The sequence below is a fragment of the Hylobates moloch genome, unplaced genomic scaffold (genome assembly GCF_009828535.3).
Source record: "Hylobates moloch isolate HMO894 unplaced genomic scaffold, HMol_V3 SCAFFOLD_21, whole genome shotgun sequence".
In the NCBI taxonomy this organism is placed as follows: domain Eukaryota; kingdom Metazoa; phylum Chordata; class Mammalia; order Primates; family Hylobatidae; genus Hylobates; species Hylobates moloch.
Window position 1 is genome coordinate 32,161,744 of NW_026652296.1, and position 24,146 is coordinate 32,185,889.

The 24,146-nt window shown below is 54.2% G+C and overlaps 1 protein-coding gene across 4 annotated transcripts in view; it reads left to right on the forward strand.

Annotated features, from left to right (window-relative positions):
* The first annotated feature begins 2,875 nt into the window (after positions 1-2,875).
* Positions 2,876-24,146, forward strand: part of EBF4 (EBF family member 4) — a 68,278-nt gene continuing 47,007 nt past the window's right edge. Inside the window, exons 1-7 of one of the 4 annotated variants that reach the window (XR_004246013.2) lie at positions 2,876-3,251; positions 3,757-3,878; positions 15,575-15,731; positions 15,949-16,012; positions 16,184-16,239; positions 17,945-18,018; positions 19,556-19,624. Coding sequence is in view for 3 of the 4 variants with exons in the window: in XM_032142726.2 (XP_031998617.2) it covers positions 2,943-3,251; positions 3,757-3,878; positions 15,575-15,731; positions 15,949-16,012; positions 16,184-16,239; positions 17,945-18,018; positions 19,556-19,624 (851 nt within the window). In the remaining variant the exon portion in view is untranslated. Of the gene's footprint in view, positions 3,252-3,756; positions 3,879-15,574; positions 15,732-15,948; positions 16,013-16,183; positions 16,240-17,921; positions 18,019-19,555; positions 19,625-24,146 lie in introns of those variants that run through there. The other 3 variants (XM_032142726.2, XM_032142725.2, XM_032754028.2) reach the window with 3 other exon arrangements.

Below are 24,146 nucleotides of genomic sequence, written 5' to 3' on the forward strand. Positions count from 1 at the left end.
AGGGCCTAAATGTCTATTTGAGAAGCCACAAAAATACATTTAAGTTTCTAAGCAGGCGATGGCCCAATCCAAGCAACACTTTTTAAAACTGTGGCAGGAGGATGGGGGTGTTTGGGGGTGAGCAGCTGGGGATGGGAGCTAAGGGAGGAGGCTGTGGGCAGAACTGGGAATTCCATATCTGCTTCAAGCCAGGTGAAGTCCAGTGGAGGAAAAGTATGTTTTGCTATTAGATATTCTCTGTGGGCACTGGGGTAGGGAGGAAAGGGAAGGGAGACCCCTTAAGACCAAACAAACAGGTAGGTGCAGGACAGGGAGAAAAAAGTATTGGAGATGATTCCCAAACTCCAAGCCTGGTGGGCAGCAGGAGGAGGTGCCCAGCACAGATACAGGGGAGTCAGGAAGAAGAGCTAGCTGGTGGAGAGTGAACCTGTGGAGACCAAGAAGCCCCATCCAGGCTTAGGGACAGAGCCTCTTGGGATAGGGACCCTCCCTGGAGGCAGGTGCTCCTCTCCTCTCTGAGGGCCAAGCCCAGCCCTGTCGTCACCCACTGATGTTCAGGACTGACAGAAGCAAGAGTCCCATACAGGGAGACTATTTCCCCAAAGATGTTCTCTGCGACTGTGGAGGAACGTGAGTTCTGTGAGGGGAGAACAGAAGAAGAGCGCCAGGCACAGCAGCCTGAGGTGCTCAGAGGGCAGAGGAGAAAGACAGTGTGCTCTGGTCATCAGGGCGGTTTCCCAGGTGTGTGTAAATATATATACACCATATATATATATATGTATTTCCCAGGTGTGTAAATACATACACACACACACATATATATATGTATATGTATATCTGGTCATCAGGGTGGTTTCCCATGTGTGTGTGGGGTTGGGGGGTGGGGTAGCCCACTGCTGCCAGGAGGTCCCAGGGCCTGAAGCCCAAGAGAGACCACGGAGTCTGAGAGCAGAAGCAGGAAGGCAGGGCTGGAAGGGAGCCAGCCCGCAAGGGCTCCAGGAGTGGCTTGCTGGGGGCCAGTCAGGCATCCTTGGCAGAGCGTTCCTGTGAATGGTCTCAGACACAGGAGGGGCAGAAATTGAAGAAGGAGGCGAGGAGGAGGGGACGGTTCTTTTAAGAATGGGGAGATCTGAGCAGAGAAAAGAACATATTGAGACACAAATAGGAGATGGGTGGGGTAACCTCAGGAAAGGCAGAAGACAGGACTGAGCAAAAAGGTTCCACATCCATCTCCACAGTGGAAGACGGGGAGAAGAGAATGGGTGAAAAGACAGAAACGAGGAGGAGCATGCGCTGCTGATGGTGCCAGCAGAGTTCTGCCAGGATTCCCTGAGTCCTCTCCACTGGGTAAGAGGAAGGGTGTCTGCTGGAAATGAGAGCCAGAGGTGGGTCTTAATGTTGGGGAGAGGAGTGGAGCAAGTGTGGAACAGCTCTGGGGGGCTTCTCACATGTAATGTGTGTACAGGTCTTGGAAAATTGCAGGTTCTGATTCAGCAGGTCCGGGCAGGGCCTAAGAGTCTGCATTCCTCACCACCAGCTCCCAGGTGATGTCAGTGCTGCTGGTCCAGGGACCACACTGTGAGAAGCAAGATTTAGAGAGGCAGATCAGGAGAAGGAGAAAGAGACTGGCTTAAGAATTGTCTTAAGGACAGACCCATGTTTGATAATCCCACCTAAGGTAAAAGCTGAGACCTGAAGGAGTCCTGGTGGGAATGGCAGCCCCCTGTGAGTGATGGGGAGAGGCATAGAGAGAAGGGGTGGTAAAGAGACCAGGAAAGGAGGTGAGAGGGCCTCTGTGATGGTAGGAGAACCAGCAGTGCCCCCAGGACGCCTCATCTGGGCCAATGTGTGACAGAACATAACTCACACTTGGAGGCCCCCCAAAAGAGGATGAGAGTGAGTTGGAGCAGGAAGGTGTTATTGCAGGGGTGTCTGAGCGTAAACATGGCAGGCAGGGCAGGTGGCCCCCATGCTGTTCTGTGGGAAAGTGCTGGACTCATTCTGGGCTTGCTCAAAGCCTGGCCAGGACAACGTGGGGAGAGGGGCAGAAATGTCTCTGCCCCACGGTCAAGGGCCGGACGACTTCTGTGCCAGGAACTAATAAAAAAAAAAAAAAAGGGAATGGGATCTGAGAGGGGACGCGGCTGGGGAGAAACAGAAGGTGAGATGGGCTCTGAGCCTACCTGTCCAACTTGCAATGAGAAATCAGGAGGTTCCTGAAAGGCACAGATGGAAACTGAAAATGCTTTAGGCTTAGGTAACCCAGTATCAGGAATAGGGATGGTTGGATGCAGGGAACTCGCCCAGCTTGTCTGGGGCCCCAGCCTGAGGCAGAGACGTTTCAGTCCTTAGCTGGGGTTAAAGTGAGGTCAGGGTCGCCGGGGAAATGCGGGAGTACAGTCACGCGGGAGAAAAACGTCAAGAGCGAAAGCTCGGAGGCGTCAAAATGAGCAGCAAGTCCAGGCACAAGGCGTCGGGCGCGGAGAGTACGGCGGGTGCCGGGGGAGGGAGATGAGGCCGCGAAGACGCCGGGGCTTCGTCCGGCGGCGACGGGGAGGCCGCGGAGGTTCCCGAGTGCAGCGGGGCGCGCACCTCCCGCTCGGGCCGGGCTCCCTCGCCGCGCGGCCCCAGATCCTCCCTGCGCGGGTTTCCGTGGCCCCCGCCGGGCTCTTCCGTTCCCTCCCGCGGCCTCCAGCAGGCCGCAGCCCCCAGCCCGGGCGACAGACTCGCCAGGGTCCGCCCCGCCGCAGCGGCCCGGGCCCGGCCGCTCCTCCCCCGATGATGTCACGTCCCCGGCCGCCCCTCGGCCGGCCGCGCCGCCCCGCCCCCGCCTCCCCCGGGCCCCCGTCCCCTGGGCCCGCCCGCTCCCGACATCCCTCCTCCCGCCTGCGCTCCCTCCCTTCGGCTACCGCTCCCCCGGGAGCGGCGGCGGCGGCGGCGGGATGGCCCGGGCCCGAGGCCAGGCCCCGGGGAGCGGCGGGCGGCGGCGGCCGCGGCGGGGCGGCGCGGGAACCGGGCCCCGGGGGGAGTCGGCCGGGCTGTTGCTGCTGCTGCTCCAGGTGCTGCCGCCCGGGGCTACGGCAGGGCCGGGACGCCGGGGCACGCGGGGCGCCGGCGGCGGCGGCGTCTGCTGGCCCGGCGCGGCCCCAGCCTTTCCCCGGGACGCGCGGCTGCTGCTGCTCCTGCCGCCGCTGCCGCCACTGTCGCCGCCGCCGCCGAGCTCCGCGCCCGCAGCCTCCGCCTCCCGGATGGTAATCAGCGCCCCGCGCTGGCGCCGCGGGCGGGCGGGAGGTGGGGGCGGCGAGGGGGAAAGGGCGGGCAGCCCCGTGCCCCCGCCTTGCCCGAGGCAGCTCCCGGGGCGCTCGGGCCCCCCCCTCCGACGACCGCGGCCCCGGGCAGCCGCCAGAGCGCGCCTCTGGGGCGCCTCCGCGCGGATCGGGTGCGGGCTCCGCTCCCCGCCCTCCCCGCCCCGCTCGCAGTCCGCCCGCCAGCGCTCAGGCCGCGGGGGAATCCCTCCATCTCCCCGCCCCGCGCCCCAGGAGGGGAGGGGACAGCGCCGGCGCCCGTGGACCCGCTTTCTCCGAGGGAGCGCCCAAGAGGCGAGCGCGCACTGAGCCGCCCGGACTCGGCGCTGCGCTGCTGGAGGCGCCTGGTGCCGTCGGGTCGTGCTGAGCTAGACGCCCGCAGCCTCAGCGAGACCGGATCCGGGGCGGCGGGGGCGCTCACTCACCGCGCGCCCTCATGTTCCCTGCGCAGGACGCTCTGCCCCGCAGCGGGCTGAACCTGAAGGAGGAGCCGCTGCTGCCCGCCGGCCTGGGCTCAGTGCGCTCCTGGATGCAGGGCGCGGGCATCCTGGACGCCAGCACCGCGGCGCAGAGGTAAGCGCTCGGACCGGACCCGGTGCGCTCGGGTTGGACGGCTCCGCGCCGCCTCAGCTCAGCTTGCTGGAACTGCTGGAGCCAGGGGCGGAAGGAGCCCTAACTCTGGACGGTCCCGGCGAGCTCCCCCGCCCACCCTGTCCGGAGTGCCTGTGCTGCCTCCTGAGGATGTGGGGCGGGCCGGGGCGGGGCTTCTGCCTCCACTCCGGGCTGCCCGGGTAGATTTCTGACGGCCGCTTGCGGGTTCGGCGGTGAATGCCACCCCAGCCGGGCTGTCTATGGCTCTGAGAGAAGAGGCAGAGCTCCGAGCCATGACCCACAGCCACCGGCCGTCTAGGAACGTCCAGCCCCTCCTTCCTGGGCAGTCCCAGTGACTCTCCTTGTCCAATTCCGCAGCTCTCTGTCAGGAAAGGCACGAAACCCAGCCCCCTTTTTCCTTTCCCACGCCCCTCAGAGTTGGAGGATGGGGGTGTGCAGAGCCAGAGAAGCGGCTGGGGGCTGGACAGTGGCGAAGAGATGAGGTGGGCAGTCGGCCTGGCTGGACTGATTGGCCTGGGAACTGGGCAGGGCCCCTGCCTTTCCCTCAGGTATTTTTCTGGTAGGTCCTTTGGAAGGCAGAGAGTCCCTGGGAACCCAGCACCCGCGCCGGTCTCCTCTGACTTGTTTGCAGGGGTCTGGGAACCTCAGTAGGGGATTGACTCCAGGATTTGAAGGCGAACTTTAAAAGTTTATTGACCTGCCCCCAAAGCACCTGCACCCCCTGGCTTTTTGCACCTTCAGCTGTGACCATGGAGGGAGGCATTTAGGTATCCTATGGGGAGTCACTGTGGTTAGGATTAGGGAGGTGCCAGCTCTGCTGACAGCTGGGACAAGGTGGGCACTGGGCTTCCCAGAAGTCTGAGCTGTTCCAGCAGCCCAAAGGGATTCTGAATGGGGGGCTTAGGGCAGACCGGGCCTGACACAGGAGCCCACATTCACACCCCGGAGGACGCCTCAACCTCACCGTGTAACAGACACACACCGCGCTTCATGCGCAAACTGAAGCCGTTTCTGCACGCCGGTCCTTTCCTGGCTGTCAGGGAACGCTGGGGGGCTCTAGAGCTGATCTCTTCCGGAAGAGAAAGGGTCTTGTGGATGAATTAATTTCCAAAACTTTTACAAGGGATATAGCTATATTCCAGAAAAACTGGAAAATAAAAAATTTAGTCCCTCCTCTCTAATACAACTGTCAACATTTTAGTGTATTTCCTTCCTATTTTTCTTCCCATTAACTTGTGTTTTCCTGTGCTATGCTTACAATTCTACCTCCTGCCTATTCTTCTGTTGGTTCTGGGTTTTTTTTTTCAACTTGAGAAGGTCAGTTTCTTAACATGGCCCCCTTATTGTCCCCACCACCTGCTGTGTGGCGAGAGCTCTTAGTAAGAATGGGTGAGGAGTGCTGACGGGGGCCTCTGGGAGTTAAGGTTCCATTTCTCTGCAACCTTTCCCTCTGCCTACCCAGAGGCAGGTCTGATGAAGGGGAAGCAGACGTGAAGGAGGCAGTGCCCTTGGAGACTGCGTGGGGTTCAAGAAGTGTGGGGATAAGGCTTCCCCCAGAGCATGGGCCACAGCAGTGGTGTCTGCACATAGTGGGGTTGAGTGGGCTTGGGGTGTCCAGTCTGAGTCCCCACATTGTGAGGGCCACATGCTGGGATGCAGAGGGCTTCCGCAATGTGAACGGGCTTTCTTCAGGCTCGGTCTGCTAATCCCCAGGTTTGGAGACTTCTCTGTCTCAGGACATAGACAAGGAGCCCCCGCTCGCTTTGTTGTTCAGCTGACTTTCCTCCCTGTCCCAGAGGGAGCTGCTTCATCCTTCCTCCCCACTCTTCCCTGTCATCACTACAGTTGTATCTTGTTCCTCAGTCAGTCCTCTGCGCAGGTCTTCTCATCCCAAAACAGCAACAGTGAAAATTCCTCCCCCTGGCCCTGCCTCCGCCTTCGTCGCTGCCTGGTTTCTCTCCCTCTCATCTCTGAGAAACTTTCACGGAAGTGCTGTCCCAAAAGACTCTCCGGGATCTGAGAGTTGGCTTTGACACCTTCCTCAGCCTCACCCCACAGTTGCCTGATTGTCAAGGCTTAGGAATGTTCTTTTCTGTGTCCTAGTCCCAATCTCAGTGCCCTCAGCCACCACTTTTAGCAATGAAACCCCCTGGCCCTCCACCCGCTTCCTCCCTGGCTTGAAGGTTAACTGCACCCTGGTTACCACCTCAGCCTCCTGGCCCAGCGCCTAGCCCCAGCCATTCACCACTCCCCTAAAACCATCTTCCCTGCATTGGGGACCAACCAGTATTTCCAAAGTACTTTTTTTCTGATCATGTCTCTCTCCGATTACAAATAAAGCGACCAGACTGGGCACGGTGGCTCACGCCTGTAATTCCAGCACTTTGGGAGGCCCAGGTGGGCGTTTCACTTGAGGCCAGGAGTTCGAGACCAGTCTAGCCAACATGGTGAAACCCTGTCTCTACTAATAATACAAACATTAGCTGGGCGTGGTGAAGCATGCCTGTAGTCCCAGCTACTTGGGAGGCTGAGGTGGGAGGATTGCTTGATCTCGGGAGGCAGAGGCTTCAGTGAGCCAAGATCGCGCCACTGTACTCCAGCCTGGGCGGCAGAGTGAAACTGTGCCTCAAAAATAAATAAGTAAATAAATAAAATAAAATAAAGCGACCAACCCCCAAGCCCCACTGCTTCCTCATGGATATCTCCAACATTCAAGGCCTATCATGGTCTGACTCCAGCCTTCCTCCCCAGCCTCCTCTGCATGATACTTGGCAGGCAGTGGATACTTGGAGAATTAGCTGCGCCTCCAGTAAGTGCTATGGTCTATTGAAACAATCCCTCTGCCCTCAGCACCCGCACATCCCCTGGATTAAGTCTCACCAGCCTCAGGACTCCCTCCCACACCCACTGACCCCAGCACCTGCTCTTTCTGTGCCCTCCCACCCTGCCCAGGGGAGTGGCTTTAGTGCTGCCTACGAATGCTTACCATAGGCCAGCATCTGCTGTCCTCTGCCTGTCCCGGTCCTCCTTGCCCTGCCAGCTGGGGCCTTCCCCTAAGGCAAGGGTAGCGGTCCATTCATCCTTGTGTCCACAGCACCCAGGGCAGGCTCAAGCTGTCCATGGGGGGTGGGGGTGATGATCGTCTGCCGGAGGAAGCAGTAATGTTTCTCAGAGGGCTCCCAAGTCCCCTTATGTTGGGTTCCCCTCTTGACTTTGGGAGACTCCAGGTTCTACCTGACCCAGGAATCAGCTACTGGAGCAGCTTCTCCTGTCCAGTTGTACTTTTACAACAATGCTAAGATTTTACAGAAGGTGGGTGGGGAGGAAAAGGCCCAGAAAGCCTGCTGAGATCAGTGAGGGAGGCTCTGCCAACAGGAAGGAAAGTTCTGAGCAAAAGAGGGGTAGGGAGGGCCGGGAGCGGTGGCTCATGCCTGTAATGCCAGCACTTTGGGAGGCCAAGGCAGGCAGATCACGAGGTCAGGAGATCGAGACCATCCTGGCTGACACAGTGAAACCCCATCTCTACTAAAAATACAAGAAAATTAGCCGGGTGTGGTGGCCGGCACCTGTAGTCCCAGCTACTCGGGAGGCTGAGGCAGGAGAATGGCGTGAACCTGGGAGGCAGAGCTTGCAGTGAGCCGAGATCGTGCCACTGCACTCCAGCCTGGGTGACAGAGCAAGATTCTGTCTCCAAAAAAAAAAAAGGGGGGGGGTAGGGAGAGCAGAGGGGCTGCCTCCCCTTAAACTGGAGGCAATGGGGATGGGAAAGCTGGTGGAGAGGGTTGCCCTCTCCCTACCAATGTCTTCCTACCAGGGAAGTCTGCACAAGGACCCCTGCCCCTGCCCTGAGCCGACAGGACTTTATCTCTGAGCTCCATTTGCCCAGCCCCAGCCCATCTTCCCCTGACTCCCCTGAAGACTCAAGTCCTCCTGCTGGCACACTCGACACAGAAGTAGCTCTCTTCTCCTTCTGATGTGCTTCCCAGTCTGGGGAGACCTCTGGAGGGCCCAGGCCAGACCTCCCACTGGAGCTGGTCCCTGCACACTAGCAGGGCCCTGGAGAGGGAGGCCAGCTGGGGCTGCCTTTCCTGTAAGCAGCTGCAGGCTAGCATCCCTGCTAGGAAATGCTTTTGTTTGCTTTAATAATTCATAGCCGATTCTCAGCCTGGGACCTGGCAGGCAGGCCTGTGGGTGGGTGGCGAGAGGGTGGGCAGAGAGCAGTGGAGTGGGGAGTCTTTAGGTAGAATTGAGGGCCAAAAGAAGAGGGGGAGAGCAGGCCTGTGAGATCCTTCCCCCTGCCTTCAGGGACTTTGGTCACTGTGCCAATTTCCTGGGGCAGGTGAGCAGGGCAGCTGCTGGGACAGTGGGAAGAGGGGATAGGGACCCTCCCCAGACCCAAACCTCATCTCCATCAGGACCATCTGGACACAGGCTCTGGGCAGCTGCCTGCAGCCACCAGGTCCTCCCTGTGCAAGCATTGTTGAGGTGGGTGTGCCCCACTGAGCTGCTGCTTTCATCTTCCACTGGGCTGCTGCTTTTATCTTCCCCAGTCTACACCATGGTCAGGGGTTGGCATGTCAGGGGCTGGGCAGGGCCAGGCCAATAGATCTTGTCTGGGGCAGGAAGGCCAGGCCCAGCTTGATCATCATCAGCAGTCCCGGGGTCCAGAGGATGCCTGCAGGGGAGAGTGGGGGCCAACGGGATGCTTGGAGGAAGGGGGGGTTGTAGAGGAAAGGGACTGATGGAGCCCTGTCAGGATGGGGCTAAGAAGAGCTGGACTTAGCAGAGAGAGACTTTGGGGAAATCTGCGAAAAGGGATGAGATGCAGGAGTTTTTGCTCCTTCCACTTCCTGGGGTGAGGGGTGTCAACAAAGAGCCTCCCCCCATTACTGATGAAAGTAGGGCTTGTCCCCTGTAGCCCCAGCATCCCAGACTCAAAGACAAATTAGGGCCAGGGCAAGGCACAGCTCAAAACCTTGAGTTATCAAGGCAGCCAAGAGTTAGGATTTGGTGGGGAGAAGGGAAGGCAAGACGCCTGGGGGTGCCTCTGAGAGGAGGCCAAGGCTCCAGCCTCGGTCACTTGTCCTCTGTGGGATTTGAGCTGGCTGTGGTTAAATTGCTCACATTTATAACAAGCATGTAGTCAAGGATGTGAAGAGCCGTAAGTGGCCTTGGGAAGAGAGAACAGAGACTGTGAGGGGGGCTTTGTCTGTACCAGACAGTTATGCTGTGGCAGGGGAGAGCAGCTGCCGCGAAAAGGGCCCTGGAGTGTCCTGCTCAGCCTTGCAAAGGAGCATCTCCAAGGACCTGCTGGGCAGCCCCAGCAGTAGCAGTCAGACACGTCTGCAGCTTCCAGCATCTCCCCACGGGCATCCGCATACACTCTGGAGCACAGTCCACCTGAATGGCCTAGGCTGTGAAGGTCAGGTTGCCCTTGGTGTTGGCTTGAACCTGGATTCTTAACAGTGCTCAGGATGTCCATGCACACCCATGCTCACTACAAAGCATGTTGACTCTGACCGAAATGCATCTGTGCAACATAAATCTTTTTAGGTGTCTCAAAGAGTCTCCTTTAATTTTCGGTCTATTTAAGAACGAAAGATGGGAAGGAGGTGAGTGGGGCACAGTGGAAATACAAAAGTGAGCATATTCTCTTCCCAAATCTGGGTTCTTTAGTACAGGGGCAAATGTCCCACTGCCTCAGGACACTGGAGTTGAGAAGAAAGTGTTTTGAACATTGTGCTTGAAACAATCTTTTTAAGAAAGCGAGGAAATGTATAATTCATTTTGCAGTCTTGCAAAAGTGGTTAATGTAGCTGATTTTGTCACTCAGCTGCATTTCTCTGGAAAAGGCGCTTATGTGGCATGGTTTGTTCACTAATGATGCTAAGTGAATAAGCTGTTTCTGAATTATGGGTGCCAGCAGTACATGTGCCAGGTGAGGCAGTTCTTACTTGTATTTGTCATAAACTGATACCTGCCAAGCTGCACTCAGGGCCTTGGGGCTGTAGCTTTGCTGGCATCCATCGTACCCCAGACCTCTGAATGACTGGCAGTTGGTACCCACCCACATCCCCTCAGAACCCTTGGTCAAGGGTCTGCCTCCCCTGCTATTATCTGCTTCCCTTTGCTTGAGGACTTGCTCAGGCTGCCAGGGCCTGCTCTGCTCAGCCCAGAAGTACCTGAGAAGTAACAGCCCTAGAAGCCCTCCATCAGTGACTGACTGGAGTTGGTGGATAAATACCCCAGCTCCCTCACCCATCCCTCTGGTGGGGTAATGCCGAGGCACACATTCCATGCTGTTTCCAGAGTTCCCCATGGAATGGAGCTCCAGGGTGCCCACAGTGGGGACTTGAAAATGCACCCTCTATAGGCTGCTTTCTCATCTTTGTCTCACCCCCAACCCCCAGTGTTTCTGAATCACTGCCCAGATACACTGTTGGTATTTGAATCCTTGTCCCCAGGTCTCCTTCTAGGGGAACCCAAATAAAGTACTTGCCTCTCCAGGCTTCAGAAGCTCTATTCCCCCTCTCCCACTTTCTTTCTTTTAGATTAAGGATACATATCAAAAGACATACTTGCAGTTTCTCTCCACCCCCCAATGTTTGTCTTAGGCAGCGTCACTTTGGAGCAGCACCATGGGATCAAAGACATTGGCCTTGGTCCACATCTCTCTGTCTCTAAGCCAGTCTGAGAGCAGACAGTGGCCCCCACCTCCCACCTGTGTCCCCACACATCTGCACCCAGGATGTGCCCGTCAGGGGCCCTCAGACCACTCAGCACCTCCTGAGCTGTTTGAGTCTCTATCTCTATGTTTCTTTCTTTCTGTTCTTTAGTCTGGGTTTGTTTTCTCGTTACAAGAGCATCAGCTACCCCCAAGGAATAAGAAATCTCCCCTTCCCCTTCCCCAGCCCTGTCTCTTTGGAACTTGCATTTCCATTCTACGAGTGTTGATTGGTCACCTCCTGCACGTTGGGGTCAATAAGGAGGAGGCACCGTCGACACCTGCCTCAAGTCCTATTCCCTGCAACATGCTGTTCCTCGTGTCCTTCTCCGTCTCTTGTTCATAGGAAGTATCCTTTGCTCGTCTTGCCTTGAGCTTCTCCAGGCCTGACAGGGCTACGAACAGGGTGAGCTGGAGACATTCCCAGGCAAGGGGCAGCCCCATGTGTGCTGCAGGGCTCTTGCCCACTCTGCAGTCCTCCTCTGGTTGGAAGGGGCTGGGGCTGTCATTAACACTGCCCTGTTGTTGTCCATGGCATGGATCTTGTCCTGCAGCTGTAAACTAACCAGTGCTGCTCCACGGGTGGGTGTGAGCCTGGGAGGGTGAGTGTGCCTCAGACCCACTGAGCCGTGCTGGGGAAGGGCAGGATGACGCTCTGGGCTGCCTCGGGCAATGGACTGAGCCTAAACCTATTATGGGGCAGGGCACAGGCGCGCAAAGCAGGGCAGCCCCTCCTTGCCCCCAGCTGGCAGAAGACACTGGCCCAGAGACCCCAGGGGAACCTGCTGTCTTCCCCCTCCCTATGTCCCTGTGCCCTTGCTCCTGTGTAATCCCCTCTTGCAGGGATGCTGAGCCCTGGGAAGGAAGTTTGGCTTGGGGCTTATGCCAGACTTCCCAGGTCTGGTCCTCAGCAGCCTGGCAGGAGCTGGGGGGCAGCCAGGACCCAGGAATGGCTGATATTTGGGTGGGACAGGAAGCTCAGGCCAGCATCTTTGATTTATGCTGCACCAGTCTGGAATTTGGCCTGAGCATTTGCAGGGTGTCTGTGTAGAAAGGGCATGTCCAGTGGTCTGGGAGATTTCATTATTTCTCAGCACCCACCACTCCTCTGGCAAGGCTTCCTTTTCCCTCTACAGCCTCCCTCCCCGCTGCCTGAGAGCCTTCCAGGCCCCTTCGCTGGGCTAGATGATAGGATAAAAGCCACAGGGACCTGGGAGTGCTTCACAAACCCATCTCCTCTGGCCTTCTCTCCCACTAGGTGGTCCTGGAACCCATCCCCGGTGGAGTTCAAGTTAAGCTGGTCCTGGGAGCAGGAGGGAGGAGCTCAGGGTTGAGGCCTCATTAGCATATTCATCAACAGTAATCAGGGCCCCGCTGTGATCAAAAGCCCTCTTAGGGCTTCCCTGCCACTTGCTGGCTGGGGAGCGGGTGAGGAGCCATCAAGGCCTCAACTTGAAAGGACTGCAGCCTGAGGGCGAGGGGGTGGAGCAGGGAAGGATGGAGGGACAGTGAATTCCCTAGGGAAAAGAGCATCTGTAAAAAGAATCTGGTCAGAAAGAAAGGTGTTGAGGCCGTGCGCAGTGGCTCAAGACTATAATCCCAGCACTTTGGGAGGCCAAGGCAGGAGGATCACTTGAGCCCAGGAGTTCAAGATCAGCCTGGATAACATAGCGAGACCCCATCTCTCCAAAATTAATTAGCTGGGCATGGTGGCTCATGCCTGTAGTCCCAGCTACTCAGAAGGCTGAGGTGGGAGGATCACGTGAGCCTAGGAGGTTGAGGCTGCAGTGAGCTATAATTGTGCCATCGCACTCCAGCCTGGGTGACAGAGCAAAAAAAAAAAAAAAAAGATATTGGAGGTCCCCTCCCCTCATCTTGATCAGGGACAAGAAGACTTATGGCTTCTGCTTCCTAAGTCAGCATTTCATGTGGACCACTGAGGGAGGCTCCGGGGCAAGCTTTCAAGAGGAGGAAACATTTTCCATTTTACTATTTATTATAATTTGTATGTGTAAAACAATAGCAAGTCCCCCATGCCCATGACATCCTAGGTGTTATGGCTTAGCCTGAAGCCAAGTAAAAGAATAAACTGATTTAAAGTTATATGAAGAAAAATAGTAATTAGTGGTGACTGTGGCAGCCATTGTCACAGGAGCATGCTCATGATGGGCACCTGGACAAGCTGACCTAAGTGGTCCTCAAGGCAGTCTCCCATCCTCGGCGCTCCCCTGCATCCCTGCAGCAGCCTCTCTCTTGTCCCCCACACTGCACCCTCCTTTCCCCCATAGCATCTTTAAGCCCTGCCTGGCTTCAGAACTTTCTAGTGGCCTTTAGTCATGTTTCCCAAACCATGACCCTCAACAAAAGTGCTCCGTAGTCAGGCAAGCAGGGTGTGCTAGTTGGCCAGGCGTAGTGGTTGGCACCTGTAATCCCAGCACTTTGGGAGGCCAAGATGGGAGAAAGCTGGAGCCCAGAAGTTCAAGTCCAGCCTCATCTCTACAAAAAGTAAACAAAATTGTCCAGGCATGGTGGTGCATGCCTGTAGTCCCAGCTAGTCAGGAGGCTGAGGTGGGAGGATTGCCTGAGTCCCAGAGGTTGAGGCTACAGTGAGCTGAGATCACACCACTGCACTCCAGCCTGGACAACAGAGCAAGACCCTGTCTTTAAAAAAAAAAGTTACTCCAAGCTGAGTATGATGGCTCACATCTGTAATCCCAGCTCTTTGGGAGGCTGAGGCAGGAGGATCGCTTAAGTCTAGGAGTTCAAGGTTGCTATGAGCTATGATCACTCCAGCCCAGATGACAGAGCAAAACCCTGTCTCAAAAAAAATTATTCTAGGTTGGGCATGGTGGCTCATGCCTGTAATCACAGCACTTTGGGAAGCCAAGGCAGAAGGATCATTTAGCCGGGTGTGGAGGCATGCACCTGTAGTCACACCTACTTGGAGGACTGAGGCAGTGGGATCATTTGAGCCAGTAGGTCGAAGCTGCAGTGAGCTGTGATTGCAGCCTGCACTCCAGCCTGCGGGGCAGGTCTTGAGCCCAAGTCTTCAAATTTGTATCTAAAAAAAAAAAAAAAAAAAAAAAACTGACTCCAAAACTTAGCAACTTAAAACAACAAACATTTATTATCTCACATAATTTCTGAGGTCAGAAATAAGGGAGCAGACTAACCTGGTGGTTCTGGATCAGGGCCTCTCATGAGGCTGCAGCAAGATGAGAGCTGGGGCTGCAGTCGTCTGAAGGATTGACTGAGGCGGGTGGATCTGCTTCCAAGGTCACTCATGCTGGCAAGTCAGGGCTGGCTGTCGGCAGGAGGCCTCAGTTATTCTCCCTGTGGACCTCTCCATTGGGCTACTTGAGTGTCATCAAGACATGGCAGCTGGCTTCCCCCTGAATCACTAATCCAAAAGAGGGAAGAAGTCAGAAGCTACAGTGCTTTTGTGATCTAACCTTGGAAGTTATATGCTATTACTCCTGCCATAGTCTATTGACCTCACAGGCCAATCCCAACACAATACAAGAGAGGGCTAAGGGCATGAATCCCAGGCGGTGGGGCTCACTGGGAACCATCTCGTAGGCTGGCTCCCACATATGCAGAGCACCAGCCCTAGCCAACTCAAGCAGGGTACATTCCTGGAGGGTGTCCTAGGGCCCCCCAAATACACCCATGTATGTGGCCACAGCACCCTTTTCTCAAGGGAGGCTCTGGAGCCATGAGAGATCTAAGGAACACACTTTGGAAGGCCGTGGCTCAGAGAAGAGAATCTAACCCCTTCCCCTGGTGTCTGTGTCCTTCCATGATCTGGCACGAACTTCCAGTACAAACTTTCCTCCTTTCACTTCACTTTTTGATACCTGCGGTACAGCAGCAGCCTCTACACATCCAGCCATTCCTTATGCTGTTTATTCTGCCCTTTTCCTTGTTCATCTGTTGAGCTTCTGTTTATTCCTCAAGGACTTAGGGAAAAGCCACCATTCCATGAAGCCTTCCCTTCATCTCCCATAAAAAGAATTAATGTTTTCTTCCTTTACTTCTCGAGTTTTTTTGCATGGTGACATCTTTCGGGGGGCACCTGCCCCTTTTTCTGATGTTGTACCTCTCTCTCTCTCTCCCCTCTTCCAGGCATTTGCTCCCAGCCCCAGTTGTTGCCATGCGTCCAGTGCTTGGTGTATCAGTGGGATGCAGGGGATATTTGGGGAAGAGGGAATGCCTTCCTCCTGCTCTCACTCTGGCCTTGCTTCTGGGCATGGTTTCTGATGAGCCAGGAGAGATCCCTTAGCAAGGGCAGAAGAGAAGTTCCTCCTGCCCAAAGGAGCCTGTGGTTGTCTCTCCCAAAGCCTGGAGGCAGGTTCCTCTACACTTTGGGGGTGCTCCCCACCTTCAGCCAGGGCCCAGGCCAGGCAGACTAGTGGTCCTGAGCCAGTTTGATGCCTCCAAGGGTCTGATGGACATCGTCATTCCCCAGGCAACACCACAGGCTCATGACAGCCTCAGCCTGGGCTGGGGTTTAGTGGGATATTTGTTCTAGGGCCCCCCGGGTCTCCTTGAAGTCCTAAAGGACAGTCACAAGAGCCTCTGGTCAGAAAGACGGATTGGTTCATACTTTTTATTTTTGAGACTGGCCTTGCAAAATGTGCTGCCCAGGGAAAAGCCTGGGAGGGAGACTGACAGGGCCTCCTCCTTTGCAGTCACCACTGTGCCTCTTGTTTTCCAGGGGGCAGGCTGGGGTGCCCTCAGTGCTGAGAGACCTCTATCTGGAAGCAAGATGGCCCTGGTCAGGCTGGAAAGGGCCTGTCTAGTTGGATTTTTTGCCCAAACTCTTGGCATCTTGGAGCCATGTCCTGGCCAGCGTGCCTGCCTGGCCCGAGGCGCTGGAGTCTTGCTCACTGGGGGGCCTTCCAGTGGCTTTCCAGCTCTTTTCCTCCCACAGTGGCGTGGGTCTGGCACGAGCACATTTTGAGAAGCAGCCTCCCTCCAACCTCAGGAAATCCAACTTCTTCCACTTCGTGCTGGCCATGTACGACCGGCAAGGGCAGCCTGTGGAGGTGGAGCGCACAGCCTTCATCGACTTCGTGGAAAAGGACCGAGTGAGAGGCTCGTGGGCTTGGCTGGGACTGGCCCCGGGAGGGAACCCCCAACCACACACACACACACAAACACACACACACTAGGGCAGATGAATGGATGGATGCTGGCTGAGTGGCTGGAAGGGGTGGGAAAGAAGTTGGGGTTAGGAGAAGGGGTGGGCGAGGGAGGCTGGAGGATCCCTGAGCACCCGAGCATCCTCCTATCTTGTCCCTGCAGGAGCCCGGGGCAGAAAAGACTAACAATGGGATCCATTACCGCCTCCGGCTGGTGTATAACAATGGTGAGTGCAGGCCCCTGCCCTACCCAGCCCTGCCCCTGAAGTCTGGGCACTGCAGCATCATGCGACACCTAATGCCCCACATGCTAGGGCTGGGGAGGGTGTGATGTGGTCTGGTCGTTGAGGCTGCACATGCTCCCCCGGCAGCAAGCCCTCTGCATCTTCCCATCCTAGGACTGCGGACAGAGCAAGACCTCTACGTGCGTCTCATCGACTCCATGTCCAAGCAGGTGAGTCAGCGCAGGGGATGCTGAGGCCCATCTCACCCTCTTCCTGGACCCTGCCTCCTCCTGGTCTGAGTGAGCCTCCTTGTTCCTGCCCTCATCTCCCTATGCTCTTCGTCCCCATCAGCCTAGCTCCCCCAGTTCTGACCCCAGCCTATGCCGGAGGGTGTGTGGCTCTTGCCCTCTGTTCTAGAAAAGACAATATTTGTACAAAAACCCTGGCTTGGGTCATGTTTCCTAGCAGCCCAGCTTTAGATGGGAACTCAGGTGCAGGTAGTTTATTTGGGGAGATGGGAGGGGCTCCTAGGAGCAGGGGAGGGAGGCAAGCTGGACAGAAAACTGCACAGGGAGCTCTGGAGAAGGAATGGCACCAGACGTGTCCCCCCTCAAAGCAAGTACCAGGATTTTGTACCCCGTATCAGCAGTCATTGGATATCCCCATATCCTAGTCATTGGCTGGGAACCACTCCTAAGGGTAGCATGTAACCTCCCAGACATTTTCAGACCAGGCAGTTCCTATCCACTGAGAGCAGTTCTCAGGAGGAAGCCCTCTGCAGCCGACATCAGCCACAGCCATGGGAAGGTACACGTGTCCAGTAAAGGGGATGTGGGTGCAGCCCTGGGAATTTCCACTGCAGACCCTCAGCACCTTGCTGATGTGACGGTTACGGGAAGGAGGCTCAGAGGCCAGCATAAGGAGCTAGAGGAAACTGAAACCTGAATAGACCCTGATGGATTCTGCCAACACAGGGCCCCAAATCTCAGGGCTTTTCAGAGAAGCTGTGCATGCTGGCAAGGAGGGGGCTGAGTCTCAAATGGGCCAGATTAGCGGGCTAGGAATGCAAGGTGGAGATCTGGGCTTCCTACACAGGCAGGGTCTTTTGGCAGCCCCCACCCAATCCCAGGGCAGAGGGAAGAATGGTTTATTTCTAGAATACCCATGGCCACTGGGCTGGGGGTGGCAGGCCAGGCAGTGCCGAGTGGAACTGTCAAGGGGATGGGTGTGGAAGGGGTTCGAGGAAGTCCACAGAGAGAGGGATCCTACAAATGAGGGAAGGCACAGAGGGTTATAAACTGGGAAGGCAGATTTGCAGTTGGGAAGCTCACTTCTTGCTTCTGGGCAGAGGGAGGCTGGAAGACTGGTGAGGAGGTGATGCAGCAGTCCCAGGGGAAGACGAAGCTGGGCTGGGGATTGTATGGGGGAAGAGGCAATAGGTATCTAGGGGGAAGAGGCAGCCGTGCAGCCCTCGGAGCTGACTGGGCTGGCAGGGATAGCTGAGAAGGACAACACTCATCAACAGAAGCAGAGGTCCGCCAGGACATGGAGGATGCACACAGGAGGATGCTGGGGGAGGGGAGGGGCCTGGTGCTGGGTGGGCACAGGAGTATGTCTACCCCACCAGCCACCTGACCTTTGTCCTGGCACCATGAGGAACCCCCTGCCCCAAGCAGAGCCAGCTCTGGAAAGAGCCACCTACAGACAGACAGAATCTGAAGACTTCATACCATTCTTGCCAGCCGATGGTGGTCTGGTTTGGGAGGAGGGGTTATCCCCCGCCAGAGCAGCCCAGAGCAAGGCAGAGGGCATGCTCTTCCCTGGGGCAGGGTCTCCCTGGGCCTAGGCTTGGGAGATGCCAGGTCCGTCTGTGCTGCCACCTGCACCTCAGAGGAGCCTCCTTCCCCTCCAGCCTGTGCACCTCCCTCTCCCCAGGCCATCATCTATGAGGGGCAGGACAAGAACCCCGAAATGTGCCGAGTGCTGCTCACCCATGAGATCATGTGCAGGTGAGATGGCCATGTCACTCACACCTCGCCCCTCTGCCAAGGCGTTTCCGAGGACTCCACCCAGGCCCTGCCCCCTTGCCCTTGGCTGCTCTCTGCTGCTGCTCCCTGGAGAAGCCTGGTGGCAGGTGATGAAGGGAGGGGTGAGGTCCCTGGGCACAGCGCTGGCTGAGGAGAGGGTCCTTGAGGCCCCATTAGCCTGGCCTGTTTATGTGGCTTCTCTGAGTGTTTTTGTAAGAGAGGCCTCCTGCCGCCGCTGGGAAGCTTAGCTAATAAAGCTCAGGGGAGGGCTGCTGGGGTTGCGGGAGCAGGGCCTGGGAAGGCCTCTGGGATTAGCTCAGAAGCTAATCTTTGAGGAAATTTTGAATCCTAGGGCAGCTCTCTGGTGGGGCAGGGCAGGAGTGAGGGGGTGCACAGCTCTTGGCTCCCTTTTCCCTGTTATCCCAGAGCTTGGCATTTCTAGTAAGGTCTCCCCAGGAGATGCCAGTCATACAGAGTCCTCGGAGGCAGTTCCTGATGCATGGAAAAGAGAACAGGGTTCTGAAATCTGTGGTTGGTAGCTAGGCGCCTGTAATCCCAGCTACTTGGAAGGCTGAGGCAGGAGGATCTCATGAGCCCAGGAGTTCAAGGCTGCAGTGAGCTATGATTGCACCACTGCATTCTAGCCTGGGTCACAGATCCAGACCCTGTCTCTAAAAAAATAAATAAAGTAAAATAAATGTAAAATAAATAAATCTGTGGTTGGAACTGTGGCTACCCTTGGAAAGGGGAGTGACAAGGAAGAGGCATGACCGGCATCTGGGCTGCTGGCCACACAGCACTTCTTGGTGTGGATGCTGCTTTCACGGGCAGATTCACTTTGTGGCCATCCGTTGGCCAGGCACAGTGGCTCACGCCTGTAATCCCAGCACTTTGGGAAGCCGAGGCAGGCGGATCACTTGAGGCCAAGAGTTCAAAACCAGCCTGGCCAACATGGTGAAACCCCATCTCTACCAAAATTACAAAAATTAGCCAGGCGTGGTGGTGCACACCTGTGATCCCAGCTATGTTAGGAGACTGAGGCACAAGAATTGCCTGAACTCAGGAGGCAGAAGTTGCAGTGAGCCAAGATCATGTCACTGTACTCCAGCCTGAGTGACAGAATGAGACTCTGTCTCAAAAAAAGAAAAAAAGATTCACTTTGTGGTCATTCATGAGCTCACCGTTTGAACTCCTGTCTCTGCGTAGACTGTGCTTCCATAGAGACCTTGTGGGTGACCTGCAGCCTGCCCTTTCCTGGGTCCTCCAGGAACGAGGTGCCTTTGGGGCAGGGGTCTCTGGCCAGCCTCATCCCCAGGCTAGGCTCTCGGGGTCCCTGCGGAGGAGCCCACAGCCTTTCTCCCCCAAGGCCCTGGGAGTGAGCCCCTCCAGCCCAAGGATTCCACACCCAGAGACAGGACATCAGCACCCTCAGCTCAGGGAGCCCCCCACAACTCACACACTGTCATGGCCCCCTCCTTCCTTGGCTTCCACCTTCCCTCCTTCCTCATCTTTCCTTCAGCCGGTGCTGTGACCGGAAGAGCTGTGGCAACCGGAATGAGACGCCCTCAGACCCCGTCATCATTGACAGGTACAGGCTCAGGGAGGGGGCCTGGAAGCTCAGAGGGGAGTTGGGGAGGGGCGGCTGTTTTCAACCGCAGAGCACGAAGGCTCAAGGGAGGAGTGGAGCAGCCGCCCAGGGCACCAGGTTGGGTGGCTCTGAGCAGAGAGAGAAACTGCCGGGCACCAGGGAGCCTCCAGCCGTGTCCCCTGAGTGAGGCCCCTGGTGGCCAACTTTCTGGAGCTGCTTTCCCGGACTCCCTGAGAGAAGGAGCCAGGGAGGGCAGGGAGGTTGAGAGGGGTGTGGGAAAGGAGGGGAGGAATTGCACTCAGGAACTGCCCAGGTGGAGTGGCCGGCGTGGTCATGTCAGCAAAAACCAGGTTCAGGCTCCCAGTTCACCCCTGTGCTGTCTGATTTGACTTCTCTGAATGTTCGTTTCCTTCACTGGAAAAGTGGGGAAAGAGCTGGCAGGTTTCGGTCATAGAATTTTCGAGGTGATGCATGTGAAAGTGCATTTGCACACCATGATTTCTATTTCTTTATTTTCTTTTTTGTGTGTTTGTTTTGTTTTGTCGCCCAGGCTAAAGTGCAGTGGTGTGGTCATGGCTCACTGCAGCCTTAGTCTCCGAGGTTCCAGTGATCCTCCCACCTCAGCCTCCCAGGTAATTGGGACTACAAGCACACGCCTCCACACCTGGCTAATTTTTGTATTTTTTGGAGACCGGGTTTTGCCATATTGCCCAGGCTGGTCTTGAACTCTTGGGCTCAAGCAATCCACCCACCTCGACTTTCCAAAGTGCTGGGATTACAAACATGAGCCACTGTGCCTGGCCTACTTCTTTTTGAAGAGGAAATACATAAATAAGGTGCAAAATTCAAATGGTACAAAACAGTAAATAATGAAAAATAAGTCTCCCTCCACCTCTATGTAGAGCATACTGTACATGTTATTTTTTTGGTAACAATATATTTTAGATATTCCATACAGGAACATAAACCATATCTTAGTCTCCTTTTAATAGAAAAAGCATTCATAGGTGCAAAAATTCAAGAAGTTTAAAAGGGTTTACAGCAAACTATCTCCCACCTCTGTCTCCCACCCATCCATTCCCCACCAAATAAGCTACCACTGTTAGCAGTTTCTGTTGTATCCTTCCTGAGATAGTCTGTGCATATACAACAAAATAGTTATATGTTCTTTTTGTACCCTTTCCTTTTGTTTTTATAAAAATGGTGACAGTGGCTGGGTGCAGTGGCCCATGCCTGTAATCCCAACACTTTGGGAGGCTGAGGCAGGGGGATTGCTTGAGCCCGTGAATTTGAGACCAGCCTGGCCAACAGGGTAAAATCCCGTCTCAACAAAAAATACACACACAAAAATTAGCTGGGCATGGTGGTGTACATCTGTGGTCCCAGCTACTCAGGAGGCCGAGGTGGGAGGATCACCTGAGCCCAGGAGGTCTAGAATGCAGTGAGCTGTGATTGTGCCACTGCACTCCAGTCTGGGCAACAGAGTGAGACCCTGTCTAAAATAATAATAATAATAATAATAACAACAACAACAATAATAATAAAATTAAATTAAAATTAAAATGGTGGCAGGAAGCACAACTTTCAGCACCTTTCTTTTTCCTTGAAAAATTTAGATCTGGGAGTTTATATCAGGACACAAGAAGTCTTATTCTTTTTTGCCACTGCAAAATATTTCATTGTATGGGTATGCCATAATTTATTTAAATAGTCAGCTATTGCTGGACATTTTGGTTGTTTTCATCCCTTTTCAGGGATTTTAAAATGCTGCAGTGAATTACTTTGTCCATGTGTCATTTCACACATGTGTAAATTTATATGAAGGCTATTACTAAGTAGAATTGCTGGGACAAAGAATATGTGCATTTATAGTTTTGATAGTTACTGCCAATTCGACCTCTGTAGGGGTTATATCAACGGCATTGAAACCAGCAATTTTGAGAATGCTTATTCCTTACACTCTGGCCAATTAAATATTTTTGTTTATTTGTTCAATCAACAATTCTTGAGCATCTACTCTGTGCCAAGATCTTTTCTATATGCTGTGGATTAAGCAATAACCAAAATAGACAAAAAGCCTTGTGTTCATGGGCTTACAATCTGGTAGGGGAAATAGACATTAACAAACTAAATGAAAAAAATGCATAGCTGGTTAGATGGTGATAACAGCTAAGAAAAATAAAGCCATTGAGGAAGATCTGGGAGTGCCTAGGAAGGAAGGTTTGAAGCTTTAGGGTATTTAAGGTCTCACTGAGAAGATGACATTTGAGCCAAGACTTCAAGGAAGTAAGAGAGTGAGCGATGTATTTGTGTATCTGGGGGAAGAATGTTCTCCGCAAGAGTGTGCCTGCTGTGTTTAAGGGACAACAAGGAGGCCCAGGTGGCTGGAGCAAGGAAGGTAGTAGGAGGAAATGATGTCAGGAATAATGAATGGGGCAGAGGAAGGCACGACCATGCAGGGTCTTATAGGCTGCATGTAGGCCACACATGTGGGTCATTGTAAGGGCTTTGGCATGACATGGAAGCCATTGAGGGGTGTTGAGAATGATAAGACCTGGCTTATATTTTAGCAGGATCACTCTAGCTGCCATGTTGACAATGATCTGTACGAGGCAGAGAGATGAGTTAGGAAGCCAGTACAATAGCCCAGGTGAAGGATGATGGAAGCTGAGACTAGGGATGCTATAGGGGAGGTTGTAAGAAGCGGCTGCATTCTGTGTACATTTCATTTCATAGGCAGGACTGACAGGATTTGTTATGGAAGGAGAGAGAGAGAGAGTCAAAGATTCAAAGATGTCTCCAAGGTTTCTGACCTGATCAACTTAGAAGGATGGAGTTTCCTGAGAAGGGTGTGATTTGGGGAAGAGCAGGTTTTGGAGGAGAAAGATCTGGAGTTTGGTTTGAACATGTTATGTTTATGATGCTCACTAAACATCCAAGTGAGGGGCTGAAAAAGCCACTGAAAACATGAGGATGGGACTCAAGAGAAAGGTTCAGGCTGCAGATGTAAATTTGAATGAATGAAATCATCAAGGGGATGAGTGTTGATAGCAAACAGAAGAGGCCTAAGAACTGAATCCTGGGGTGTCTAGTATTTAGAAGTCACGGAGATGTGGAACCTGCAAAGGAGAATGAGAAGAAGTGACCAGTGAGGTAAGAGGGAAGTCAGGAGAGTGTCGTGTCCTGGAGCCAAGATAAGAAAATGTTCCAAGAAGGAGGCATCTGTGTCCGGTGCTGCTCATGGATATGATAACAAAGACTAGGGACTGACCATTAGATTTAGCAATGAGGAGGATATTGGTGACTGTCACAGGAGCCATTTCAGTGGAGCGGAGAGGCAGAAGCCTGATAGGATTGTGTCTAAGAGAGAACAGGAGGAGAGAGATTGGAGACAATGAGTAGAGGAACTCCTTTGAGTTTTGCTCTAAAGAGATCAAAGGAATCAGATGATGGCTGGAGCACAGTGTAGGGCCAAGAAAAAATATAGCTTGCTTGTATGCTGATGAGAAACAGCCAGGAGGGAAGGGAAAAATGAGGATGCAAGAGAGAGGGGAGAATTGCTGAAGCAATATCCTTCAGGTGGCAAAAGGGATGGGATCTAGTGCACAGATAAAGAGGCTGGTTTTAGCTGGGAGCATAGACAGTTCATCCATAGAAAAGCAGGGAAGAGAGAGAACATGGACATAGAAGTGGATAAATGGGTATATCCAAGTGGGAGCTTGGACATTGTCTTCTGATTGCTTTGTTTTCTCCGTGAACTAAGAACCAAGGTCAACAGTTGAAGATAAGGATAGAGAGGGAGACACTAGAGGGCGTGATATAGTTATCCAAGACAGTGAGTGAACCGGGGGCGGGGTGCATGTCGTGTGATTGACAAGCAGCACTGAGGGTACCCCTGACATTTATGATCATAAATTTGGTGATAACTTTATCCAGGCACGTTGAGCTGCACAGGTGCAGGTGCAGAACAGGTGAGTGGTTGCATAAAACCAGAGTTAGGGGTTTGTCAGTTAAGTAGAAGGAAACATGAGAGGGTGAGAGAGTGAAATGTATGTGCAAGGAGATATTTATTTTTTTAAAATGGAAGGATTTAAGGTGGGTAAAGAGAAGAGTATGATGAGAGTGTGGACATCGATTCTGATGGAGCCAAAGGATTGTTGGAGTTGAGATATGAGACAGGGGTTGAGCTGGATATTAGTTGGATGGAGAATGGGTTGCCTGCAAATGGGATTCAGGGTTGAATTGGTAATGCTTGACCAGGGAAGGTGGAGACAAGATCCTTGGAGAAAAGATGCTCACGGAATAGAGAAGAGAGTGCATTGGAAGGATTATGTGTCTATACTGACATTGAAATAACCAAGAATTATGACAGGGACAAATGTTCAAGGGTGTATATAATGATCCAGGAGTAAAGCTTCATGGAGTGAAGGTAAGTGATCTTGGGGAAGATAAATGGCAACAACAAGCAGTGGTTACCATAACTGTTTTTTCTCATATTTCTCCATCGTGTAAGCGAACCGCG